Below are 25,854 nucleotides of genomic sequence, written 5' to 3'. Positions count from 1 at the left end.
TCTAGGCTTTCGAGCTTCTGGTGACGATAACAGTATACTGCCACCCAGGGAGACTTGTGAATATATTCTAGTAACAGTAAGATTTCAGGGACGTGTTTAATTTGTTATCAAAAATGCCTTACATGTACCAAAAACAATAACTTAAAGGGAGGTTCAACCATCAGATGTCCACAGTGGGAGTTTAGTTTCAGGGGGATGGCCCATCCAAAGACTGGCAAGTTGATTTCATTCAGATGCTCCAAGCCCTGGGAAATTACAGATATGTTAGTTTTCATAGATACCTTTTTGGGGATGATAGAGGCCTATCCAAATTACTCTGAAAAAGCATCCAAAATTTTCAAGGTGCTTTCAAAGGAAATTACCCCAAGATTTGGCCTAACATAATTCAAAGTAACAATGCATCTTCATTTGTCATAGCTGTCAGTCAACAGGTGGCTTGAATACTGTACATTACTTGGAAACTATACTCTTCTTGGAGACTTCAATCAACATGAAAGGCTGGGGTGAATCACACTTCAAGAAAAAATATTGTCAAAATCTGTCAAAAAACCCAACTTGGGATAAAGTAGTAGCAGCTCTGTCACAGATTAAGGTGGCTCCATGAAGTGCACTCAAATTGAATCTTTTTTGAAATACTGTGTAATAGGTCATTTCCCATTTCCCTCCCTATAGAAGAACATGATGAGTTTTTAAAGGATCATTGGTAACTCAGTATGTACAAACACTGGGGACTATATTAACTTTTACCCATGGGTTTGCTTCCAACAGGTCTGCACACCCCTACTCATGTACTACTTTATCCAGTTCAATCTGACAACAGAGTTCTTCTAAAAATCTGAAAAGAACAAGGACCAGACCAATAGTTAGTGGCAAAATGGATAGGAACACTGGAAGTATTTCTAAAGACCAATACTTCTGTCAGCCTAGCCAGAGTAAAACCATGGATCCATCACACACAAGTCTGCACCCAACATCTACCCATTCCACTAACAAAGATCAGATTCCTAGTCTGTCATCTCAATAGAGGACCTCAAGTACTTAAGAAAAAAAAATGGTAATATTTATCCTTCTCCCTTGATGACCTTGTGGAGAATAACCCTTTCTTAAAACATCCTTTGAGGTCCTACAGGAAGGATCTTCTATAGAATGTACAGCTAGTAGGAACGGAGACAATCCCATAGTAAACAGATGGGCCATCAAAAATGGAGGCCATCTCAGTATTAGGCTATACCCTCAATAAAAGGATCTTTGGTTGTGCCAAGAACAAGGGAATACCAGCTTAAGTTTAACACAGCATATCATTAAAACCCCATTACAGAACACTTGAAACGTGGAGAAGGGCTAATTTTGTTAGGAAGGAATACAAAAATCATACCATACAAAATTGTACCTCAATTTCCTTCTATGAAACATTAGAATTAATGTAGCTAGCAAGAGTTCACAGAAATAAGATTACAAAGTATTTTAGTCAGCTTTTTCACTGCTGTGACCAAATGACCCAACCAGCACAACTGTAGAGGATAAGAGTTTATTTGAGGGTTCACAGTTTCAGAGGTCTTGGTCCATAGAAGGCCGGCTCCAGGGTTCACAGTTTCAGAGGTCTTGGTCCATAGAAGGCCGGCTCCATTCCTCGGGGCTCGAGGTGAGGCTGAACATCATGGCGCGAGAGTGTGGCCGAGAGAAGCAGCTCACATCACAGTGATTAGAAAGCAGAGAGACTCCCCTCACCAGACACAAATATATACCCAAGGCCATGCCCCCAAAGCCACTCCCCAATTCCCAACTCCTCCAGCCATACCCTATCACTTTTGTTACCAGTGTTAATCCTTATCAGAAGATTAAATCATTGATTAGGTTAAAGACTCTTTCTTACAACCCAATCATTTCTCCTCTGAACCTTCTTACAATGTCTCACACATGAGAGCTTTTGGGGGACAGCTCACATTCAAATCATAACACAATGCACTCTACAAGAGGCCAAATCCAATATCTCAAGGTACAAGTGGCAACTGATAAAGGAATAAAACAGATTATATAATTAGTACTCAAGTATGTACACACCTATTCTGGATTTATAGGATGGCTTGCTTGTGCATTCAGATCCTCCAACATTTCCAATTCCAGGTTAAACAGTTCCATTCCAACACTACTCATTTCACCCATCTTCAAGCAGGAAGTAGCCAGAGCTGTCACTGCCCCCTTATCAGTTAAGACGTGTAGTGGAATTTGGACAGAAGGGAAATCGTAGCTGTCTATGGTTTTCTTTGCAAGAAAAAGCCTATGCCTCCTTGAGCATGTAGCCCTCATTAATCATTTAAACTAGCCGCACAAGGTTGATTTACTGAAACTCCCCTAATCTTGCTTCACCCTTCCAAGGCTGGTGCAAATGAACAGATTACCAGCAGGTTTCATCAATTTCTTCCTAAAGATAAAAAAAGCTTAAAACCTGTGTTAACACGGTCCTTCAGAATTCTAGTTCACCGTCTTCTCCATCTTGCTGGCTTACCAAATCTTGCTCCTTACTCTAGCAACTTGTCCTGGATTTGTCAGGCCCTTTTTGAGCAACACAAGTGTTACTAATACCATCTCTATTTGGATTATAGGCCAAGAGTTCCAAATTAAACTGGTGATCATTAGTCAAACTGAAGGCATATTGCCTAAGAAAAAAATAGTTGATTAGCTTAGCATTGCAAATTCAGTTATAAAGTGAGAATAAGGATCAAAGTGACAAAGAACCAAAAAGGGAGGTAAATCACAGGAATGTGATCAAGGAACAAGAGTCCAGGATATATACTTAAATTTATCTCAATAACCTCTCAAACTAGAGCACCATGAATGACTGATAATCCTGAATCATTAAAAAACATTGATTTACCTGTGCATTTACTTAGAATATCCAGTGTCCTCAGGGGTAAGATGGGGATATCAAAAGACGTACAATAAATATTTGTTTAATTTTGTAATTAAAGGAGTGATAACACAGTATGGCTTCTACCCTCAGGAGCTTACAATGAACTTGAAAGACAAAATTAATATAAAAGAAAGTTAATTATTAAGTACTTTATTTAAGTATAGTATATTTGCCAAGTCAGGAAAGCAGTAGGATTTACTTTATACATACTTCCATTCCAAAAGCTTGGAAAAAAATCAGTAATGTAAGCTATAACTCTTGAATATCCAGAATAGTCTTCTGGATAATGCAAGCATAAATAAGTTATCTTCTTCACACAAATTATCCCCCCAAAGTAATTTATAACATGCAATTCTATCTCTAAAAACAGTTACAATCCCTCTTAAATTGAATACGAATAAGCGTGTGAAAGGAGCACAAGTTTTAAAACTTCAATGCAAAATTTTAATACATTGGTTTTAACCATTATCCTTTCTTTTTATTTTTAAATGCTACACATGGGCTGGATTATAGGTTCCAAGAGTCATAACAACTATAGACCATTCTGTTGGTTAATAATTCATTAAAGTTCTCGAATCTCTGACTGTAAGGCAATAATTGGGAACTGATTTCAGAAACAGAATGCAAGTACTGAATTACAAATTCTACCAGGTCAGCTAAAGTAGGTGGAGAATTCACGTAAGATGGAAGAGTGAAGGTTTATTTTACCCATTTCAAGACTTCTCCACATACTTTGCCAGTTTGAAATAGGCTAGGGGAGAATGAGAATAGTTTAAAAAGTGTATTTCTTATTTTAATGTGTAAATACACATCCTTAAAGGTTAAGCCTATCTCTAACCTGTCATCAGTTCAGTGAAATACACTGCTTTCTTCTTAATCATTGGTGACTTCAGAACATGATTGTCCACTGAGAGGAACTAAAGCCTGAATACAAAGCAATTATGAAATGCAGGCAGCCAAAGGCCAGTAGGTGGGACAGCAGAAGTACATACTCTTGCCGCACAAACTCTCATACAGCTTAAAAGCATCATATCTATAACTATCCTGAGTGCTACATTTCCTATATGTGCCTGAATTATGAACACCTGATATATTCTGTATTCTACATTTAGTAGACAATTTGTTCAATAATACTAACTTGACTTACACTTTTCTTTCTCATATTCTGAACAGGTAAATCTAAGTAAAAAAAAAAACTATTTGAAAGATAAATTAAGAATAATTTTTGGGCTGGGGGATGTAAAGTGCTTGCTTTGCATGCCCAAGGCCCTGGGTTCAATCCCAGCACCACCAAAAAAAAAAAAAAAAAAAAAAAGAATTTTTAAGAGACTGGGGTTGTGGCTCAGTGGTAGAGTGCTTGCCTAGCATGTGTGAGGCACTGGGTTCAATCCTAAGCACCACATAAAAAAATAAATAAACAAATAAAATAAAGTAACTTTTTAAAAACAAGAATAATCTTTAAGGAATCAGGAATCTTGATTTAGACCATAAATGACTTAAAATACTATTACTCTGAATTTATTAGTACATCTTAATCATTTTTTGCACTAATTTTCAACATAATTCTTAGATAATATTCCACTTTTTTAAAAAAGCTATTAGAAAATTATGACAATTACTTTGGAATGCAACATTTAAAACATTTTGAAAAATGATAAATAAAAACATGAACCTAGTGACACTGAAATCTGCATTATTCCCAAGAGTTCAATGCAAAAAAGATGTTACCTTATATTTTACATTCAATTCATATCTTTATCTCTATGCCCAGGCAAACACTCTGTTTCAAGACTATTACTTTGTTTCTTGTAAAGACATTTAACTCATTGTTACTGCAAATATATTTAAAATATTTTATGATTACTTATGAGTAATTATGTATTACCTTTTATATTAGTCAGGGTTCTCTAGAGGAACAGAATCAACAGGAAGTATAATTTTAAAAGGGGGATTCATTAGGTTGGCTTACACAAACAGAAGCTGGATAGTCCACAATGGCTGTTTGCAGGCTGGAGAGCTGGAAGAACCAGTAGCTACACAGTCCAAGAAGCTGAAGCCACAGAATAAGAGGGATCAATGGTTCTATCCTAGTCTGAGATGGAAGGCTTCTGGAAATTCCCTGGAGAATCACTGGTAGAGATCACTTTGGAAGAGTGAAAAAGCAAGAGAGATCCTCAGACATCACAGCAGCAATCAAGAACCCATTCAAGAAGAATCGAGTTTGCATCTGCTGCTGCTTCCTTGTTCTTCCAACTTTCATTTCATCCAAGCCATCATCCTATTGGAAGGTGCTGCCCATGCTTATGGAGGGTCTCCATTTCAGTTGGCCATCCCACATGCCAATCATTCCTTGACACACCCTTATCAACACACTCTTTAATTCTTGTATCTCTTAATCCAATCAAGTTGACAATTCAAATTGGCCATTACACCTTTCTAAAATACTAGGGTAAGGATCATTGTTATATTCACAATACAAAATGCTCATAATGTTAAGTTTCCTAAACTTCTTTTTTAATGTTTCAAGTGTACTTTATTTCTTCAATATGCCATAGGTATAATAGGTACACAGTGCTTTTACTTGGCATCAATTATAAGTTGGCACAATTACTGATCTCTCCATTCCTTTGGGATGACTCAGCCAACAGGGGACAGGTTCCATTCTATTCCAATTTGCGTTACTATGTGTGTCCACACAGCTCTAATAGTTAATACCACATTACCATATTTGTCTGGAAATCAGGTGCTCTGTCTTGCCATTGTTTGCTGGATGTTCAAACTTGGAGACGATTTAGTGCATTTTTGGCCACGAGAAACATCCAGGAACTGAAGTGAACTGCGGCAACTGAAGCTGCTGGTTTGGTACAAATTTGTTCCAGGTACCCTTGTAAAAGCTTAAATTATTTTTTAAGTAACTCACTATACTGAGTTTTTGTAGGTTAAAAAAAAACACTGCCTAAATTCATGAAATCCATGCAGCTCATTACTGTACCAGATATTAAAACCTTAAGGACTGGTCCTCATTACCCTGGAAATTTCTACAAAATAAGCCACTTGCACCACATTTAAATTTATAGGTTATTTTGTCCAGCTGTTCAACCAAGAGTAATACTGCTCTAAGAAATCAACTCTAAATTCATGTCTTTGTCTAATTGATACTATTTTTTCCAACCCATATAAAAAAATTGATTGCCTAAACATATGTAAAACAATACAATGTTTAACTTTAGCAAATTTGCTAAAGTACTGACAACAAATCAATGTTCTGGAAATTCTTATTTTAGCAACTGTCTAGAAGTTAACTTCTAGAAAAATCAGCCTGATACAATGAAATCATTCATCACAATTATACAATATAATTTTTCCATTTTTGAGGCAAAACATAAATATTATGTCCTTTACAAAATGTCTATATACTAAAATTTATATGGCCTATAAAGGTAGCTAATATAATTGATTCATACCCTTTAGATAAACCAATTGGGCACACATTGTTCTTTTCAAACATTTATATAAAGAAGGAAATCAACATTGGTAGCATCAGTAAGTTTGATTAGCAAGTGTCACCAGGTAGTATGATTGTCTTATCAATAGCTAACGTGTGACTTGATTCTAATCACCATTATAACTGAACAATCTCTAAATTATACCACAAGTTGTAACCCTCCATCCACTACTAGAACATGTCCTGTAATATATGGTGATTCTAAAAGAAACACAATTGCATGTGCCACCTCAATGGTTTCTCCAAACCTTCCAAGAGGAATGCTTTTCTTTAACTGTTCTTCTTTCAAGTCTTTCGTCATATCTGTATGAACAAATCCTAAAACAGAAGTGATCATTCAGAAACTATTCAAATTGTACTGTTTTATTGTGTGCAGCACATATGAATATATTATAACAAATCCCACTGTTATGTATAATTATAATAAGCCAATAAAAATGATTACTCATTAGAAGAGAGGAGACACTAAGATATTTGCTCAATTTTGAAAAAATGAATTTGCACCTGAAAATGAGATGAATAAACCTTGTTTTGGAGATAGTTTTGCTATCAACTAAATAAACAATCTACAATTTTACTCACTTTAACTCAATGAACATTTACTGAACACTAAAATATATGATCACCAAGTATATGGCCAAACTCTTAGCAAAATGTAAAGACAAGCTCATATAATGTCATGGGTGGATACAGACATGAATAAAACAAAATTCCATTCCTTTGGAAACCTATAATTCATGGAGGAAACAATCACTTATATACACAATTATGGTGTAAGGAAGTCTGGTGAATATCCTTATAGTGGTATAAATAAAAGGCCACAGAAATGATTAAATTTCACTTGAGTGGGAATAAAAGAGTGAGAAGTTGTGTTGAGGGAAGACAGGCATCACAAAAAATGGTCACATGAACCAATTTGGCAATTCTGATAAGAACTAGTCAGTTCCATTTGCTATGGCCAAGATAATTGATGATTAGAAAGTCCAAAGTTTCCAATAAATGTATAAGAACAAAATCTGGTAGTCATATCCAATTCCAATGTGAGTATACACACAAAAATCAAAATTTAAATTGGTATTGGTATAGGTATGCAATAAAGCTTGCAGAGAACATTTAAAATATAAAGTTCCACAGTATAAAGTACTATATATTATATTAAGCAACCAATTTTAAATGATAACTGATATATTAAGGAAAAAACATAGATTTGTTAAGAAAATATAAGATTAATCTGAGACATACAACTACATGTTACTAATAAAATGCTTAACCCACAATCAATATTTTATATAGTACTCAATCTTTTAGGTTTTTAAAAAGAAAGTAAATATTAATCTACATGAAAACAACAGTAGTTAGTAGTAGTTAGGTCACAAAAAATAGATGGACTAAAAATTAGATGTGCTACATGATTGTTTAGTGTGCAATCTTAAAAATATAGTTTTCAAATTGGCTTATGTTAAACTAATCATACATAAAATCAACCTAAATATAACTGTCATTGAAAGTACCATAATAAATGTGAATTAAATACTGTCTTAAGAATCAATTAGGCCACTAGTTTATTATACAGACCTATGAAATTTACTTTAGGTTTTAACTTAAAAATAGCTAATATTTTCTTAAAAGTGTTGTAAGAAATAATCATAGATTCACTATCATGAAGTCTATGACAGTGTCAGATTATTAGGGAAAACCTAGAAACAAGCTGACAACAAACTAGTTAAATAAACCATTATATCCACATAATAGAAAAATATTCAGGTATTTACAAATGATGCTATAGAATAATATAAAATGAATGAAAATTGTATATTTAAAGGAAATCTTACATGAACTCAGTTATATCACTATTAAAAACAAAAGCCAGGCACAGTGGCACACACCTGCAAGCCCAGAGGCTCGGGAGGATAAGGCAGGAGGATCTCAAGTTCAGAGCCAGCCTCGGCATCTTAGTGAGACCCTAAGCACCTTAGCAAGATGGTGTCTCAAAATAAAATATAAAAAGGGCTGGGAATGTGGCTCAGTGGTTATATGTTCCTAGGTTCAATTGGTACCCCCCCCCAAAAAAAATCTAATATATACTATTAACTAAGAAACTATGTGCCAAAATAGTGGTTATCATTAGATATCAGAATTACAAGTGAGGAGTATTTTCTTTGTACTTTTGGTTTTTTTTCAAATTGTCCACAAAAATACATATTATTTTTGCGTTCATACAAAAAGCTTTCAAATAGCAAGGTACAGTGCTGCATGCCTATAGTCTCAGCCACCCAGGAGGCTATGGCAAGAGGATTGCTTGAATCCAGGAGTTCAAGACCAGCCTAAGTGACACACCCTGTCTCAAAAACAGTTATGAAAAGAATATATGTACACAATACTAATTTCAGATGGTCTGTAATAAGGGCCAAAAATAACAAAACTACTTTAGTATTATTTTGTGTTTCAGTGAGAGATTGTATTATGGAATAAAAAACTCTTCTGCCACAAAATTTCATCACATGTATTTGAAAAGTTAGCAATATTACTTTCATTTCTTTCATCAAGAACAATGAAAAAAAGGAAGAATAAAAGGAGAAGCAGAGCCAGGAACAATGGTAAACGCCTGTAATCCCAGCAGCTCAGGAGGCTGAGACAGAAGGATTTCGAGTTCAAAGCCAGCCTCAGCAATGGTGAGGCACTAAGCAACTCGAAATAAAATACAAAATAGGGCTAGGATGTGGCTCTGTGGTCAAGTGCCCATGAGTTCAACCCCCAGTACCAGAAAAAAAAAGGGGGGGGGGAACAGTTGACACAGCTAATAATTAGCCTCTGCAGAATTTCAAGGGAACTGTAAATGAAAATTAATTTACAGTGAAGAGTCATAACAAACAATATGCCATCCAATCATGTTAAGAACAATATGATGAGGCTCTTGATATCCAAAGTTTTCAGTGTTTGAACACACTCACTTTCCAAGGTGCCTCTCCCTGACTTATGAACAGATAGTATCTTAGAAAGAAAACTCACATTTATTGAATAAATTCAAATTATGAATAAAAATTAAAAGTTTATCTAATTTTCTTAAAATTTATGATACAGTTATCCTTCAGTCTAAGGTCTTTTTGAATTCTAATAAAATTGGCATAGAATACTTCCCAGCAACTACAAACTCTCAACAGAAAAATCAATTGTATGTTTTAACCTAACATGAACAGTAGAAATGATTTGCAAGAAAGATCTTATGAACACAGGTTAGCAAATTCCAGCTTCAACTTCTAACTGGCTCTGGTAGCATTTTGTCAAAAGCAGCATTTTGTGGTAAAAAGGCCAATGGATTAGGACACATTAAGCAAGATTCTGTTCCACAGTATGAAAACTGTGGCCTGAGGAAGTTATGTACTGTCTAAAATGTATGGCTGTTTTCTGTGCCCTAATGAATGAAGTCAATTAAAACTAACAGATCTCTGAGCTTTCTTTTAGCTCTACTACTCTGACTGAAAGATGAAAAGTATGCGTCATTAAGCAGTTTTCATGACTTGCTAACTTTACTTGAAGTTTAGGAAACTGAGCTCCCCTAAAAGGACCCTCAGTTCTTGACACTCTTAGGTGTACAGCAGTTAGAACAGTTCCAACTCAAAAAGAACAAATGCAATCTGAGTTTCCATCTATGCTGCCCTGCTTCTTAGTGAACATCAGTTCTGATGTTTGTCCTTTTGGAAACGAACAGTAAGTCCACACAACCTATGACAGGCCATTTGAAGGAGTTTCTACCTTGAAAATAAGCATATCTAGAACAAGGAATGAGGAACTGCAGGCAAACTTTACACAAAGAGGCTTAGGCAATGAGACAAGTTCATGGACAATCCCAGTGAAATGGAAAGATGATCTCTTCAACACAGACTGTGGTTCTCAAAAACAATTACACAAGCAAAATACAGAAAACAGCCAAAGGATGACAGCTTAAATCCTTGAATAAGGTCTTGAAACTTTGAATGAGGTCTTTTAATAGTCTACATTCGGTGGCAAATCACAGATACAGTCTGTGTCTATTTAGGTGAGATCTCTAAATAAGAGTGGTACTCTCAGTCCAGCATGATTACAAGTTCAGAACTGAAATCATGGTGTTCAGCCACCCACATCATAGGAAGATTCTCCCTGCACTTATTCAAGCATGGAAGATAAGAATGTTATTTCATTAGAGGAAACTAACCACAGCTTCTACTCACCTATGCACAAATACGTGAAATAACAAATCTCGTGGGATAGCTGCTAACCATCAATGAACACTGTAATAAAAATCTAGAAGTAGTCAGGAACAGTGGCACACGCCTGTGATCCCCAGCAGCTCAGGAGGCTGAGGAAGGAGGATCACAAGTTCAAAGCCAGCCTTAGCAACTTAGCGAGGCCCTAAACAAGTTAGTGAGACTCTGTCTCAAAATAAAAAATGAAAAGGGCTGGGGACCTGACTCAATGGTTAAGCACCCTGGGTTCACTCTCAATACCAAAAAGAAGTCTAAAAGTAAAGTGGGTAAGTAAAGAGAGGCCAACTTGATAGGAAGGGATAAATCCATACATCAATACATACTGGGTTTTCCCTCTTAGATTATGTTTGATATAAAGGACAAGAACATGTCAAGATTTTCTTTCATCATTATTGACAGCCTTTTCTAAATAATAGACTTTATTTTAGAACAACTGTAGGCTTATAGAAAAACTAAACCCCCTTATCACACTGCCCTCCCCAATTTCCCCTATTATTAACATCTTACCTTAGTGTTAATTGAACCAACTAGTTGAACCAATATTGATAAGTAAAATCCATAGTTTTACTTCTGGGCTCACTTCTTAGGTTATACAGTTCTACAGGCTTTGATAAATTCATGTCATGATATCCACCATTATAGTATCATACAGAATAGTTTCACTAAAAGCCCTAATCTATCTGCAACTTTTTAAATGTCATTTATCTATCCCAGCCCATCTGAAATAAAAGAAAAAATGTGAAGCTAGTCTCTAATGATAAGTTACTCTGGGCTCTACCTACCAAATATGACAAGGTAGACCATGGTTGGAGGAAGTAGGTAAACAGGAGTGTGCCTTAAGGGCTTATATTTTGTCCTTGGAGAGCAGAGCTCACTCTCCTTCTGGTTACCTGTCCTGAATTGCTTTCCTCTGCCACTCCCTTTTACCATAATGTTCTGCCTCACCTTCAATACATCATTTTATACTGAACTCATAAACTATGATCCTCACTCATAAACATATTCACAACCTAAGACATGATATAAAAGAAACTTCCTGGGTTCTATACCACATACACAGGCCTGAGGAGAGATATGAGTAGCCCTTAAACATCCCACACATCTATCTTTGTGCTTGTATCACTTTCTAGTTCATTCTTTCTTTCTGTGCACCAAAAGACTCTCTCCAATCTTTCACTTTTAATTTGTAAAATTCTAGGAATTTTGTTATACTCCCCCTTTTCCAAGGCAAATACTACAGTGACTTTCAAGCTGAGCTATAAAAAGTATACACTACCAGTAGGTGCCACTGTCCAACAAATGACGTTGCTGCATTACTTTACTGAACAGTTAAAATTTCCAACTGGCTACAAAACAATCATTCCTTAAATCAGTAAATTGATAACTGAAATGACAGGCCCTCAACCAACTAAGAACAATTTCCATTTTAGTACTATAGATTTAATGATATACCCAATACACCTTTGCAGGGTGCTGGGGATTGTGCACAGGCTTTGCACATGATAGCCAAGAGCTCTAATACTGAGCCACACTCCCTACACCAAACTTTTTTCAACATGAGCTCTTCAGGAAGAGGACTACTGTTGCTCATAAAAACTGCATGGCTCTTGTCCAATGAGAATTTATATTTCATAAATTCTGAGGGAAACATATTTCATACATCCACTTCTGACTAGCCACATAGCATAAATAAACAGCAACATCTCATTTCCATATTACTAAATCACTATTTCAGTTTTTGACACGTTTATACACAACAAACTTTATATTTAAATTAGATACCAGGATTTTATCTATCACCAGTATAGTCTGAGTGCCCTCATCAGAAATAGTTAGAGCCAGTGACGACAGGCACCATGACACAACCCTGAAATCCCAGCTACTCAGAGGCTTAGGCAGGAGGAAGCAGGTTGGAGGCCAGCCTCAGCAACTTAGTGAGTCCTTGAATGCCACATAAAAAAATTAAAAGGGTTGGGGATATAGTTCAGTGGTAGAGCACCCTACCCCAGAGTACTGAGGGGAAAAAAAAAACACTTCAGACCAGAAGTATCCCAAATTTTAGATTTCTTCAGATTTGGGTATCTTTGCACAAATGTGAGACACCCTGGGAATGGGCCTCAAGTTTAAACAAGAAATTTGTTTCATATATACCTCATACACATCCTGTAATAATTTTATAAAATGTTGTTGGTGCACTCATACTTTGACTGCAACTGATCAAACGACATTGTGTGGAACTTTTCCACCATTTCAGCACTCAAAAAAGTTTTAAATTTTGGAGCACTTCAGATTTTCAGATTAGGATCCATAACCCATATTATCAAATGTGGGATGTGGCACTATATAACAGACCTAAAAGTTCAGATGTCCATTCTCTGCCGTAAGTTTCTAGGATCTGAGAAGAACTCAACCCTAGACACTTCTATAAGGAAGAAGAAACAAGGGTCTTGCCAAAAACTAGATCAAGATTTTAACCAGAACAGGGCTAGGGCTATAGCTCAGTTGGTAGAGTGCTTGTCTAGCACGTGTGAGGCACTGGGTTTGATCCTTAGCACCACATAAAAATGAAATAAAAGTACTGTGTCCATCTGCTATAAAAAACATTTTTAAAAGATTTTAACCAGAACAAATTTGCGTGTCTTACTGTTATGCTTATGGGTGGAACAGTGTTAAGAAATAAACACCAAGCAAAATAGCACCTAAGAGCACCCAGAGTAACACCTGCTCTGAGCAGACGTCATGCTTATGCATGTGCTTGTCAACAAGATCATCTCTAAGTGGTAAATACAAAAGCTCTCCAACTTAAAAAATAACAGTAGCAAAACACTTAAGCACCCTATAGAAATAAATTCAATGTATCATTACTTGTCAAATTAAAAAGGCATAGATCCTCCAAGCCTTGGCAATTCTATTTTCCAGATTACAATCATTCACTTGCAAATATGCAAGATAAATTATGCCCAAGTATTGTCACTGCATTTTTAGTTGTAACAGAAAAAGATCAGAAGCAACCTAAATGTCCATCAAGTGGCAATAGGTTAAACAAGATAGGTATATCCCCTAAAACATTATTAGGGTACACCTAATTAAAAACAGACACTATGATCTTTTAGTTCAGCCATTAAAAGTGATGATGCAGCAATCACAAAATTCCAACTATTTTAAGATTCCATGTATACAAAATATCCCAAATAGGCCAATCTATAGAGATAGAAAGTAGTTTAAGATTGCAAGGAGCTGGGGAAACTGGAGAGAAATGGGGACTAAGGGGCAAAGTATTTCCTTGGGGATTATGCAAATATTCTAAAATTTATTTAGGTAATAATTGAACAGCTATGCGACCATCTTAAAACCACAAAGTTGTACACATAAAAATGAGTGAAGTGTATGGGACATGACTTACATTTCCATAAAGCTGTTATTTTAAAAAGTGAAGTAGAAGGGTAGAGATTTTAATAAAAAAAACTTATCTTCCAAAACAAAGTGTAGTGCCTCTATATAAAATAATATGGATTCATCTCCAGTATATATTGTTCCATGAATAAAACAAGAATATGCGACTAGTATAATACAATTTGTTTTTAGACACACACACACACACACACACACACACACACACTTATTGGCTTATACATGAAATACAGAAGAAACTAGTAACAGTGGTGATCTTAAGGAAAAAAATTATGTCTAGACAAGACTGACTCACTTTTTCACTCTATGCCTTTCTGTATTACTAAATCTTGTATAATATGTACAAATTATTTTAAACATTTTTAAGTAATGTATCTATTACAGGTTCAATTTATGAAGTATTCTGTTTCCCATACTTAATATTTTCCAACTAGTAAGAATGATGATGAGTTTATTTTATAAAGTAATATCAAAGTTTAGAAAGTACTGATCTTTAAAACACTCAATAATATTGGGAAATGAATAATGTCATAATTTATTACTTACCTTGTTCCTTGGTTTTCTTGTTATAATATACTTTTTAACTATTTCCATACTTACTACCTGGAACCTCCATTTTAAGGTGCCCAGGAAAATTATTTCTTTTTATGTCAGCTAACTCTTACATTTGTTAGCTCTGTTAAAAGATTTGCTAAGGAATCTGGTTGAAATTACTATGTAAATAAGGTTAATAATCCATGGAATTGATTCATTCTATTTCAATTTGTACTTTGCCTGTGACCAACGAAGCATATTTATACTATGAAATCTGCTAGATAATATTTAACCAATATAATGTAATAAAGGTCACCCTATTGAAATGACCACATTTTTAGCAACAAGTTTTTATCCACAGTATTAACTGCACTGGAAAGTAAGTTAAGAAAGGGTATACCACACTTCCCTAACACTCTTTGTATACAAACTGGATTCCCACTATTTAGCCTATTGTCTTGACAATTAATTCACTCTAGACAAAATTAAACCATCCTTCTTCAGCATTTCCACTGCACCATACATATATCTTTACTTTCAGTTCATCACGATGTTGTAATTATTTGTTTATATGTCTGTCTTTCCCAAGATGCCTAGCTCCCTGTGATGGAAATACTTATCTTTGAAACTTCAGGAACTAACACAGCCCCTGCACACAGGAAGCCACTTCAGGAAGTTTGCTGCATGAGTTATTGTGACTTAGAAACACTTGCATTACCCCTACACTATACAGCTTTTAAAATATCATGAAGCAGAATTCACTTTTCATTGCCTACACTATTTACAATCCTGAAAAGAAGCAGATATATGTAGTTGCAAATCAAAAATAATTTATACCACAGATGATTATCTAAGCTAATACTAAAATCAATCAGCTCACGTAAAGCACACACAAATAAAAAACAATACCAACATAATGAAATAAAAATGCAGCTTTTGGAATTTTTTCAAAAACTGGGTGCATCTGAATTATAGTCAGTTATCAAATGTTCATGGATTTGGAATGTCTGAATTTAGCAAGTCTTTGTGCCTAAACAATGAACTGGGACAAAGGACACTAAAAGGATTAACAGGTCATTTTAATAAATCAGGGATACCTGCTGCTCAACATCAAATGTCAAATAAAACGCCAACTCTAGGGTCAAAGCTGGGGCCATTAGTGACTGCAAAGGGAAAGATCTGCTGCAGCTCACTTTTTCTTACAAACAACAAGTGACCCAAAATAAACTTTTTTATATAAGTAATGAATTCTTAAATATTTATAGAAAACTAAGACAAAGATTTCAAGGCTAACTGGCAAAGGTATATGAAAACACTCCATTTATTCAAATAAACACTTAACAAAAATCTAGCATGACAGCTAATAAGTGATAACGTGGATCTGAGTTTTAACACCTTTTTACTATACTCTTCACTAATCTAGGCAATTTTATTAATTAGTAACTTAATAAAATATAAAGGTAAAAGTAAAAAATTGGAATGGTCCAGGTAATTTATGTAGACATAGTAGCAAAATAACTTCAATTTTTTAATATTATAAGGGAAATCTTAGGGGGCTTTAAAGTTTTCCATAAATTAGTAATGCAATTAGGTAAGTCACTCCAAATCCTAGGCTCAGTTTTCTAAACTATAAAACTGCCTAGAATAAGTGATCTCTAAGATCCTCTTTACCTTGAGTTGTTCCATAATTAGTATAATTTTTTAAAATACATATTTTAAATAAAATATGAAATACAAGGATTTTTTTTCTTGTCACCAATTCGTTACTTGAGTCTTTTCACAATCATCTCAAAACCACTCTACCCAGATGGCAATCAATCACTACTCATAGATGGACAAATTAATGGCTTCTCTAGAAAACAAAAATAATAAAGTTATTTTAATAAAACGTTTTGGGGGTGGGGTTGTGGTTCAGTGGTAGAGTACTAGCATGTGTGAGGCACTGGGTTTGATCCTCAGCATCATATAAAAGTAAATAAAATAAAGATATCGTGTCCATCTACAACTAAAAAATTAATAAATAAATAAAAAGTTTTTACTGACCTGGTGCAACTACATTCACTCTAATTTTCTTTCGTGCTACCTCTTTAGCAAGTGCACGTGAAAATCCAACCAATCCTCCTTTACTGGCACTATACACAGACTGGCCAGAATTGCCTTTTAAACCGATAATACTTCCTAGAAGAAAAGAAATTAAGCAAATTCAAACTAATTCATAGGAATTATATAAAAAATTCAGATAATTTATAGTAAACAAATAAAAAAGGTAAAACCCATTTTACCTTATCCTTTACTCACATTAGTAATTCTACCCACTGTCATTTGAGTAGTAAGACTTTAAAAATCCAAGTATGCTCCAGACAAACACAGAAAACAAGATCAGAATGAAGCACAAGTGCCAAGTAGGAGGCTTGCAAGCCAATCTAGAATGCAGAGCATTCCAATCTCTGAGTAGGTCAGCTATAATGAAAATTCTGTGGCTTATAATGGCTTCTAGTAGGAAGAGGTTGAAGCCAGAAAAAGTCTAATTAATTTTACCTTTCTACAACTAGACGTAAGGAAATACTTACTTCTACCTAAATCCATCTGACGATAAATCTCACTAAATTAGAACTAGAGTTGATCTAAACTTACCAGTTCCACTTCAATTATAACTTTTCATAAATGTGCAATTTTGTTGCTTTCAATGATATAACTTGTATTGCCTACTAAAGATTCTTAGGTGTGGGAGACCAACCTTGCACATGACTGGGTCACACTCCCAGGCTGGGTGCTGAGGCGCTCAGACACAGAAATGTGGCAGAGCTTTCCCCACCTTTCTTGGGTTCGAGGATCGGTGTCTCGTGCATGGGTGTGTCTTGCTACAGCGCCATGGGTGAAGCTATGCTCACCTGTTCCTTTGTAATATAACCCCTTGCCCTCTTTAGGATAGAATCTTCCATGAAAGTGCCTTGTGTGTGTCCCCTTCTCTTACTGTGCCCTAGGGTGCGGCCTACCCAGGTGTCAGTCAACCTGCTGACAGCGGACATCATGAGGACAGACTCAGCCCCCCTGAAACCTGACACCTTGCCTCATTTGAATAGCTTCTCCTCAATAAAAGGGGTCAGCATATGCTCCTGCTCTCTCTTCCTGCGGACCCTTAAGGTCAGAGGAGCTGTCACAGTGACCCCAAAGAAAAAGGTATTTGTGTCTCTTGTGTGGTTATTTTACGCAGCCCAGTCAGCCCAATTCAACTGGAGTGACCCCTGAGCCTTTTAGTCTGGAGAACAGAAACCCGGCACTTAGGTGACTTCATTTAAAGAATTTGTAATTTATATTTATATAAGTCATAAATTATATTATTTATAATTCAAAATATCAGCTATACGCAAATAATTGCTTGCAAAACAGAAGTAGGGAAGCAATTTTCTGCACCACTGACCTGTATTTATGATACAAAAATTAAATAAGCTCACAAAAATTTTTAAGTAATTTTACTTTAGAAAAAGAAAACATCAACATCACCAGGGGCAGTGGTGCATGCCTATAATCCCAGTGGCGCAGGAGGATCCTGAGTTCAAAGCCAGCCTCAGCAACTTAGTGAGGCCCTAAGCAACTCAGCAGGACCCTGTGTCTAAAGAAAATGTTAAAAAGGGCTAAGGATGGGGCTGGGGATGTGGCTCAAGCGGTAGTGTGCTCGCCTGGCATGCATGCGGCCCGGGTTTGATCCTCAGCACCACATACAAAACAAAGATATCGTGTCCGCCGATAACTAAAAAATAAAATTCATATTTTCTCTCTCTCTCTCTCTCTCTCTTTAAAAAAAAAAGGGTGGGGGGCTAAGGATGTGACTCAGTTGTTATGAGCCTCTGGATTCAATAGCTGGTACCCAAAAGAAAGAAAGAAAAAATCTACTTTTTCTATTATAATCAAATCCAATATTAAAAATTTACCTACATTATATAGTCATGCATTGCTTAATGACAGGCACATACAGATTAACCACTGTTAGGTGATTTCATAGTCATGCAAACATCACAGAGTTCACTTACACAAAATAAGTTGGTAGAGTCTACTACACACCCCAAGCTACATGGTATAGTCTATTGCTCCTAGGCTACAGCATGTTACTGTACAGCATGTTACTGTCCTGGATACGGCAGGCAATTGTAAAGTATTTGTGTAATGATAGTATTTTGTGTATTTAAACATATCTAAAGATAGAAAATGTAAAGTAAAAATACCAGGAAATATGAATTTTTCACTTCCTGTTATGGTTTGGATATAAAGTGTCCCCTGAAAAGCTCATGTTAGACAATGCAGGAATGTTCAAAGGTCTGAAAGTGTGTCACTTTAACTTCTGCAAATTTATGCAACTACTACAATAATTGTTGTTTACTACCCAGTGTCCACAATTTTTTTAAATTCTTTGTCCATATTTTTAAAATTAGGCTTCACATAAAAATTTAAATTAGGCTTTGCATAAAAATTAGGATGCCAAATTTCTCTTGAAAAATCAAAATTATTAGCAAAACTGGAACCACATTCATGCACACCAAAAATCGACTAGATCTGAACACCAACTGAACCTAAATGTCTTCTGTCATTTATCACATGACCTCTACTGCCATTCTCTAATACTTGGTGATCAACATCCGCCTGTCCCATCAGGATGTGAATTTGTGATTCCTGTTTTACTCATTGATTAGCTAATTAAATCTTTTCCAACAGATAATACAAAGATAAATTTCATAAGTGAAAGTTACAAATTAGTGGATTAAATATGCTTATGGTAATACACAATAATTATAAACCCACAAAGATAAAAACTCACCTACATTAACAATAGACCCTCCCTGTTGTTGAATCATAGTCCTCATGGCAGCTTTACAAGTCAGCATAGAACCCAAGAGATTAGTATTAAGTTGAGATATCATATCTTCGGTTTTTGTTCTTACTAAAAGACTATCCCTACAAAAAATAAACAGCATGTAAATTAATAACAATTTTTTTAAAGTCAAGACATAGGTAACATTTTGATGGAAAGAGTGTAAGACATTCCTCATATCTGAGATAGAATGCCTAGAGGGTATTATTTTGACCTTGGTTTGTGAGCCACTAAAATAAATGATAAGCTTTTAGAAAGGATCCACTTGGAAGGTAGTTCCTACCAATTTCAGTTAAAGTGACAAACATTCCAAATTGCTAAAAGTAGTACCATGTAGCCAAAATATTTTGAATAGCCTAAGCAATTGCCATACTAAGCCTTGTTTAGCAAGACAATTAGTATATTATTCTAAATTCATCTATTTTTTATAAAAGAATGCCTACCTTATAATTCCATCAGTTCATATACTCCCCCCACAAAAAAAAAAATACACGTATACATACACACACACACACACACACACACAGTGACAGAATTCAGAATACTGGTTAGCTATGAGGAAGTATTGAGAAGAAAAAGCCTTTAGAGTTATAGAAACATTCAATAGCTCAATATTGATGAGGATTAAAATATTAAAACTGATCAAACTAGACACTTATTTCAATATGAAAGAAAAGAATGCATGGAAAAGTTTTAAAACACACACTTTTTCTTACAAGTAAAACAACTTAATACATTAACTGATACTAATCAAAAGCCTAAATGGGTTAAAAAAAAACTTAGAAATTTACTTAAATCTATGACCAACCTGTTAATACCAGCTGCATTTACCAAAAAATTTACTTGACCTAAATGTTTCTCCATCTCTTCAAATGTATTTTGAACATCATGTTCTTTAGCAACATCACAGCTAAATGCTAAATGATTTCCTACAAAACAAAGTTACATTAGAATTAATTATAACTTAAATTTTGAATCTACACAGTACACATTTGTTAAGCCCCTACTACATGGTAGGCTTGTGCTAACCCTAGGGATAAAAGATAAGTATATCATAGGTTCCTGCTCTCACTTGTCAAATTAAACTGGGATGGGGTGGGCAGGGAACAAGAAAGTAATATAACAAAAGTTGATTTGAAAACTTTGGAAAGTTTTGTTGTTTTTTTGTAGGGCACAGTTGCACACACCTGTAATCACAGTCATTCTGGAAGCTGAGGAAGATAGGTTGAGCCCAGGAGTTCAAGGCTAGCCTGGGAAACAAAGAAAACTTGGCTTTTTTTTTTTTTTTTTTTAACTGTAGATTGAACCCAGGGCCACTGTACCTCTTTCCATGCCCATCCCTTTTTATTTTTAGACAGTTCCCTCACTAAGTTGCTAAAGTTGACCCTGAACTTCAATCCTTCTGCCTCATCCTCAGGTGTCACTGACATTACAGGCATATGCTACAGCACCTGGCTAAGAGATCCTGGCTCTTAGAAAGATTGTTTTTATTTTTAAAAATAAAACTTTGTTTTGAATCTATAAAATTGTGGGATCCTTTTTCAAGTTTGCAGTGCTTTGTTAAGATTCATAATAATGTTCATAGCTTTAACACGAAACCTGTTATGCCCAATTCAACAGTCTTCTGGGTTCATATTCCTTGTTTGAAACTTATGTCTAATTCTTTAGATTGAATTTGTTTCTTTAGTCCTGAGGATAAACTCCAAGGTTTCTTTTTTGTTGTTATTTTTTAAGCACTAAAAATAAACTATTCTTATACATATATAATATATATAAAAGCCTGACCATCGGTATAGATGAGACAACAAAGAAAGCCATTAAAAAAAGCTAAAACTACAAATCATTTTTACTAAAAGTAATTGTTACCTCTCAAAAATAGCCACTTTTCAAAAATTTAAATGCCAAAAAATCATACTTCAAAGGAAAATAAAATATTCCCTACTTAATAATCTACCATTTTAATACATGTTCCTTGATTTATGATGGGGTAACATCTAGATAAGCCCATCATAGGGTGAAAATATCATAGGTTGAAAATGCATTTCATGCACCTAACCTACCAAACAGGAAGCTAAGCAGTACTGTACACTGCAGAGTATGGGGTGTCTCCCCTCCTGACTGCATGGCTGCCTGGGAGCTAAGGCTTCTTGCACTGCTCAGCATCAAGAGTATCATCCTGCATATCACTAGCCTGGGGTAGATCCCAATTCAAAATTGTTTTGTTTTTTGAAACAAGGTCTCACTCATTTGTTAGGGCCTGGCTATATTACTGAGGCTGGCCTTGAACTTGTCATCTTCCTGCCTCAGCCATTAGGTCCAGCCATTTCAAATTTAAAGGATTCCTTCCTTCCTTCCTTCCTTCCTTCCTTGATTCCTTGATTCCTTCCTTCCTTCCTTCCTTCCTTGATTCCTTGATTCATTCCTTCCTTCCTTCCTTCCTTCCTTCCTTCCTTCCCTCCCTCCTTCCTTCCTTCCTTCCCTCCTTCCTTCCTTCCCTCCTTCCTTCCCTCCTTCCCTCCCTCCCTCCTTCCTTCCTCTCCTCTCTCTCTCTTTCTTTCTTATAGTTGGACACAATACCTTTATTTTATTTATTATTTTTATGTGGTGATGAGGATCAAACCCAGGGCCTCACATGTGCTAGGTTCTACTGCTGAGCCACAACCCCAGCCTGAAAGAACTGGTTTCTACTGAATGCACATCACATTGTCAAGTCAGGTATATCTATACTCTAAATAGTACAATTTTTATAAACTAAAATAATTGCTTATTTTCTGCCTGATTTTGCCAAATATGTATACACTAACATTATCCCCTCATGCCTTTGGGAACAGTAAGACACCTGGGAAAAATCACACTTTACTAATGAAAATCAGTCACTCGGGAAACACATGATTCAAGGAAATGAAATGCCCAAAAGCATCACCTGTCTCACTCCTGGCTTTCATGTGAAGACTTATTGGTCCACAATTATCCTCTAAAACTCAACTAATGGTTTTTAATCTAATCAGCAAACACTGATGGTTTGGCATAACCCAGCAAGGAGCACCACTTTTTCCCTCCTTGGTCATATACTGGCAATGAATATGAGCTGAAAGACTTCTTTCTTTAATGGAAAGTCTCCAGTTGTAATTTTAGAGAGCCAAGTATTTTCCCAAACTAAGGAAACAATGAGTCTGAGCTGGTGGTACCAAACCTATCAGCAACTTCTTTTAAAAACAAAACACAAAACTTAACACCCTCAGGATTCTATTCCTCCCAAAGCCTTCCTGATAATAATTTACTAGTATTCTTCTCTCTTCTACTAATTGGTTCCGTCTTAGTATCTGCAAACCCTCAGACGTCATTTTTACCCTTACCATCAAGAAACTTAAGTTTGAAAAACAATAACTGACCCATTAATAAGAAAAAAAAATGAAGGTAATAAAAAGGACTGAGCCAAACAAATTCCAATTACTTACAAAATTCACAAAAAAAGGGAATCAATGATTTAAAATTCTTAATAGATGTAATAAAGCAAACCAGATATATCTCAAAACCGGCTGGCACCCAAAAGAGGTTTTCTCTGATGCACTGCTTTGGGCATTCGCATAGTGGCAGGAACACCTCTCGGGAAAACCAAAGTGAGCTTTTTCTACATGGCATGTCTACCTCTCCAGACTTAACCCTGTAGCTGTAGTCAGGGATCATTCCCTGACCCCCACATAAAGTTAAGTGTGGAGTTGCTTTCTCCTACCAGATGCCAAAACAGAGCTCCTCACTATTAGCAAAGGCTGCAGGAAAATGAAGGCTTGTTAGTGGGGCCTTACAAGACTGCGACTTCTTACTAAAATCCCCCAGCGCCCAGCCCTGGGCAGCAGGTGGCGTTGAGGTGCGAGCAGGTAGGGGTCTGCACCAACAGGTCTATCCTAGGGATCCGCGGCTGAATCACCAACCCTCAGAGTCGCTTGTGTTACACACGAAACTTCAGCCCTCGGGACTGCAGTCACGCAGCTGAACAAGCTCGGTACCTACCGCCGAGGTCACCTGCGGCGGCTTTGGCCACTTCCAGATTTCTGGCGATGATCGCCAGTCGGTAGCCTTTCTGGGCCATTAACTGGGCTACTGCCCTGCCAATACCCCGGGAACCTCCAAAAATAGCGCACACTTTGTTCATCTTGAACCCGTGAGTCGAAAACTTGGCTGAGAGCTGCCGCCCTCCTCCAGAGAACCTCGGGCTTTTAAAAAATAAATAAATAAATGGATAGATGGATAAAGCCAAGCCGCAGCACAACAGCCCAGCAGGAGCTAGCTCCAGCCCAGACTCTGGCAATTTAAGAAGTCGCGAAGAGTAAGATGTAAACGCGCTGACGTCAGCACGCACGCACCTCCGTCGTCAGCGTGTTGACGTCAGTACGCAGGATTCCCCAAAGCAGCGCCCTACTAGAACGTGGGCGACTGAGCGCGCGGCCGGCGGAAGACTGGCCCGGACGGGCTTCGGCTGACTGCTGGGACTTGTAGTCTTCGCGCCCGAGGGCACGGCATGGGCTCCTACTTAGTGCGGGGTGGGCTCATCTTGCTGAGGGACGCCTCTTTCCACCCTGGGAGGTGGGAATCTGGATTACAGCCCAGGTTACCACGCGTCCCAGTTTGCTCAGAACAGGGTTGTCAACAACATACTGCACTTTCCTCCGGAAAAGAGTAGTCGATCGCCGAAGTGATCGAAGTTAGCACCCAGAATGTGTGCACTATTGAGCGTGGATGTATCAGGGCTTCAGGTGTCTACCTTTCACCCAGGCTGCAGACTTTCACTTTGGCTGCAGACCTGATTTCCTCCCTGTCGAAGAAGTGGCTCCCAGGTATCGGACTCATGCCAAAACTCCCTACCTAGTCCTCCCCCAAGTTGGCCTTCCCACTGGCAGGCATTACCATCCATCTCAAAGGATGCTGTGAGCATGAATGTCCTGTCAAAGAACACAGAAGGAGCTCAAGAAACTTTTAAATCAATGAACAGTCTTCTCAGATGGATGAAACAAGGGTGCTATAGACAAAAATGGGTTCCTGGGGGTTTGTGGCACACGCCTATATTCTAGCTACTCTGGAGGCTGAGGTAGGAGGATTGCAAATGCGAGATCAGCAGGAGCAAGTTAGTGAGACTCTCGTCTCAAAGTAAAAAATAAAAAGGGGTGGGGATTTAGCTCAATGGTAGATGCCCTCAGATTCAATCTCTAGTACCGCCAAAAAAGAGAGATGGAGGTCCTGCATCTTTAAATAAGAGGTGTTGAGTGCTCTGAGAGTTAATGAGCTTAAAAGGTGATTATTTGTTACTAATATAGTGTAAAAAAAGGAAAGTTCTTGATACAAGATCATTGCACTAGATGTTTCAGAAAAGTATAAGCCATGGCCCCGGCCACCAAAAAACATACAACCTGCTGCAACAGAACTAATACACATGAAAACTAAAATTAGTAAAACCATAATTAGTAAAGTGCAAAGTTATATTAACACAAGAACTCAGAAAAGGGTCAATGAAGAATAAAAGAGCGCATGGAAAAGCTGGATTTGAGGGCTGGATGAGGTTGGAAAAGAGTAAAAAGACTAAGCAAGTTGAGCATTTTTAAAAAGCTTTTTTTTTTTTATTCTAAAAAGGATTTGAAATGGTTTGCAAGAACAAAAGAATAAGTTATTATAAAAAGGCACTGCTCCTTCTTCCCCAAGTAAAGACAATAAAATGAGGTCAGTAGAAAAATTTAATACAAATAAAGTCATGCTAGATGAATCTATTTAGGGCTGAAGTTGTAATTCAATGATACAGCACTTTCCTACCATATGTGAAGCCCTGGGTGTGATACCCAGCACTGCAAATAAATAAAGAGAATATAGTAAGTACTAGAGGAGAGATGCACATGTGACTCTGAATTTCCTAGTGGTCAAAGTAACAAAGGAAATATAATTAATTACACATAGCAATTTCTAGAAGAAATTAACATCTTGGTTATGCAGCAGAGAGTTCTGAGCAAAATTCCCTCTTTGTGGATCCCCTAAAAGGGACAATACTCTTGATAGTAGAAAATGCTCTTCATGGAAAACAAAAAAGATTGTAAGGCTATTTTTATAGCATCTAATATACTTTATTATAAAGCAAATACAATAAGTTAAACAATATAAGCAAACTTTCAGACACAAGAATGAGTCTTTGTATGCCTGATTACAGGAAAGGCAAGATGGTGTTGGGTTATAGCAGGCTTTAAAGCCATATGCAAGATTTTAAATTGGAGATTCTGTAGTCCTTTAATTCCAGAAGTAAGAAAATAAAAGCTACATTTAGAACCATTAGACTAGCCATGATATCAGGATAGAATGGAACAAATCTGAAACAGTTAAACCCCTCTCCCACTCTACACCT

The 25,854-nt window shown here is 36.5% G+C and overlaps 1 protein-coding gene and 1 pseudogene across 1 annotated transcript; both read right to left on the bottom strand.

Moving 5' to 3' along the window:
• Positions 1–3,341: 3,341 nt before the first annotated feature.
• On the bottom strand, positions 3,342–5,730 carry LOC144250051 (cytochrome c oxidase subunit 7B, mitochondrial pseudogene; annotated as a pseudogene).
• On the bottom strand, positions 3,342–23,815 carry Cbr4 (carbonyl reductase 4). The gene is made up of 5 exons (XM_026389755.2): positions 23,484–23,815; positions 20,281–20,401; positions 19,419–19,555; positions 16,649–16,783; positions 3,342–6,734 (listed from the first exon to the last, which is right to left on the bottom strand). The coding sequence occupies exons 1-5, from the start codon at positions 23,623–23,625 to the stop codon at positions 6,556–6,558; spliced, it is 714 nt and encodes a 237-aa protein (XP_026245540.1). The 5' UTR covers positions 23,626–23,815; the 3' UTR covers positions 3,342–6,555.
• Positions 23,816–25,854: the final 2,039 nt, after the last annotated feature.

The sequence above is a fragment of the Urocitellus parryii genome, chromosome 14 (genome assembly GCF_045843805.1).
Source record: "Urocitellus parryii isolate mUroPar1 chromosome 14, mUroPar1.hap1, whole genome shotgun sequence".
In the NCBI taxonomy this organism is placed as follows: Eukaryota; Metazoa; Chordata; class Mammalia; order Rodentia; family Sciuridae; genus Urocitellus; species Urocitellus parryii.
This window is presented reverse-complemented; position numbering and strand designations above follow the sequence as displayed.

Excerpts from the sequence above, each read along its gene's own strand:
- Cbr4 (XM_026389755.2), bottom strand. The coding sequence starts at position 23,625 with ATGAACAAAGTGTGCGCTATTTTTGGAGGTTCCCGGGGTATTGGCAGG. Across the intron at positions 19,556-20,280 it reads AATGCAGCTGGTATTAACAG|GGATAGTCTTTTAGTAAGAA; the intron begins GTTGGTCATAGA and ends TATTTTTTGTAG. Across the intron at positions 6,735-16,648 it reads AGTGAATGTAGTTGCACCAG|GATTTGTTCATACAGATATG; the intron begins GTCAGTAAAAAC and ends CTTCTGTTTTAG.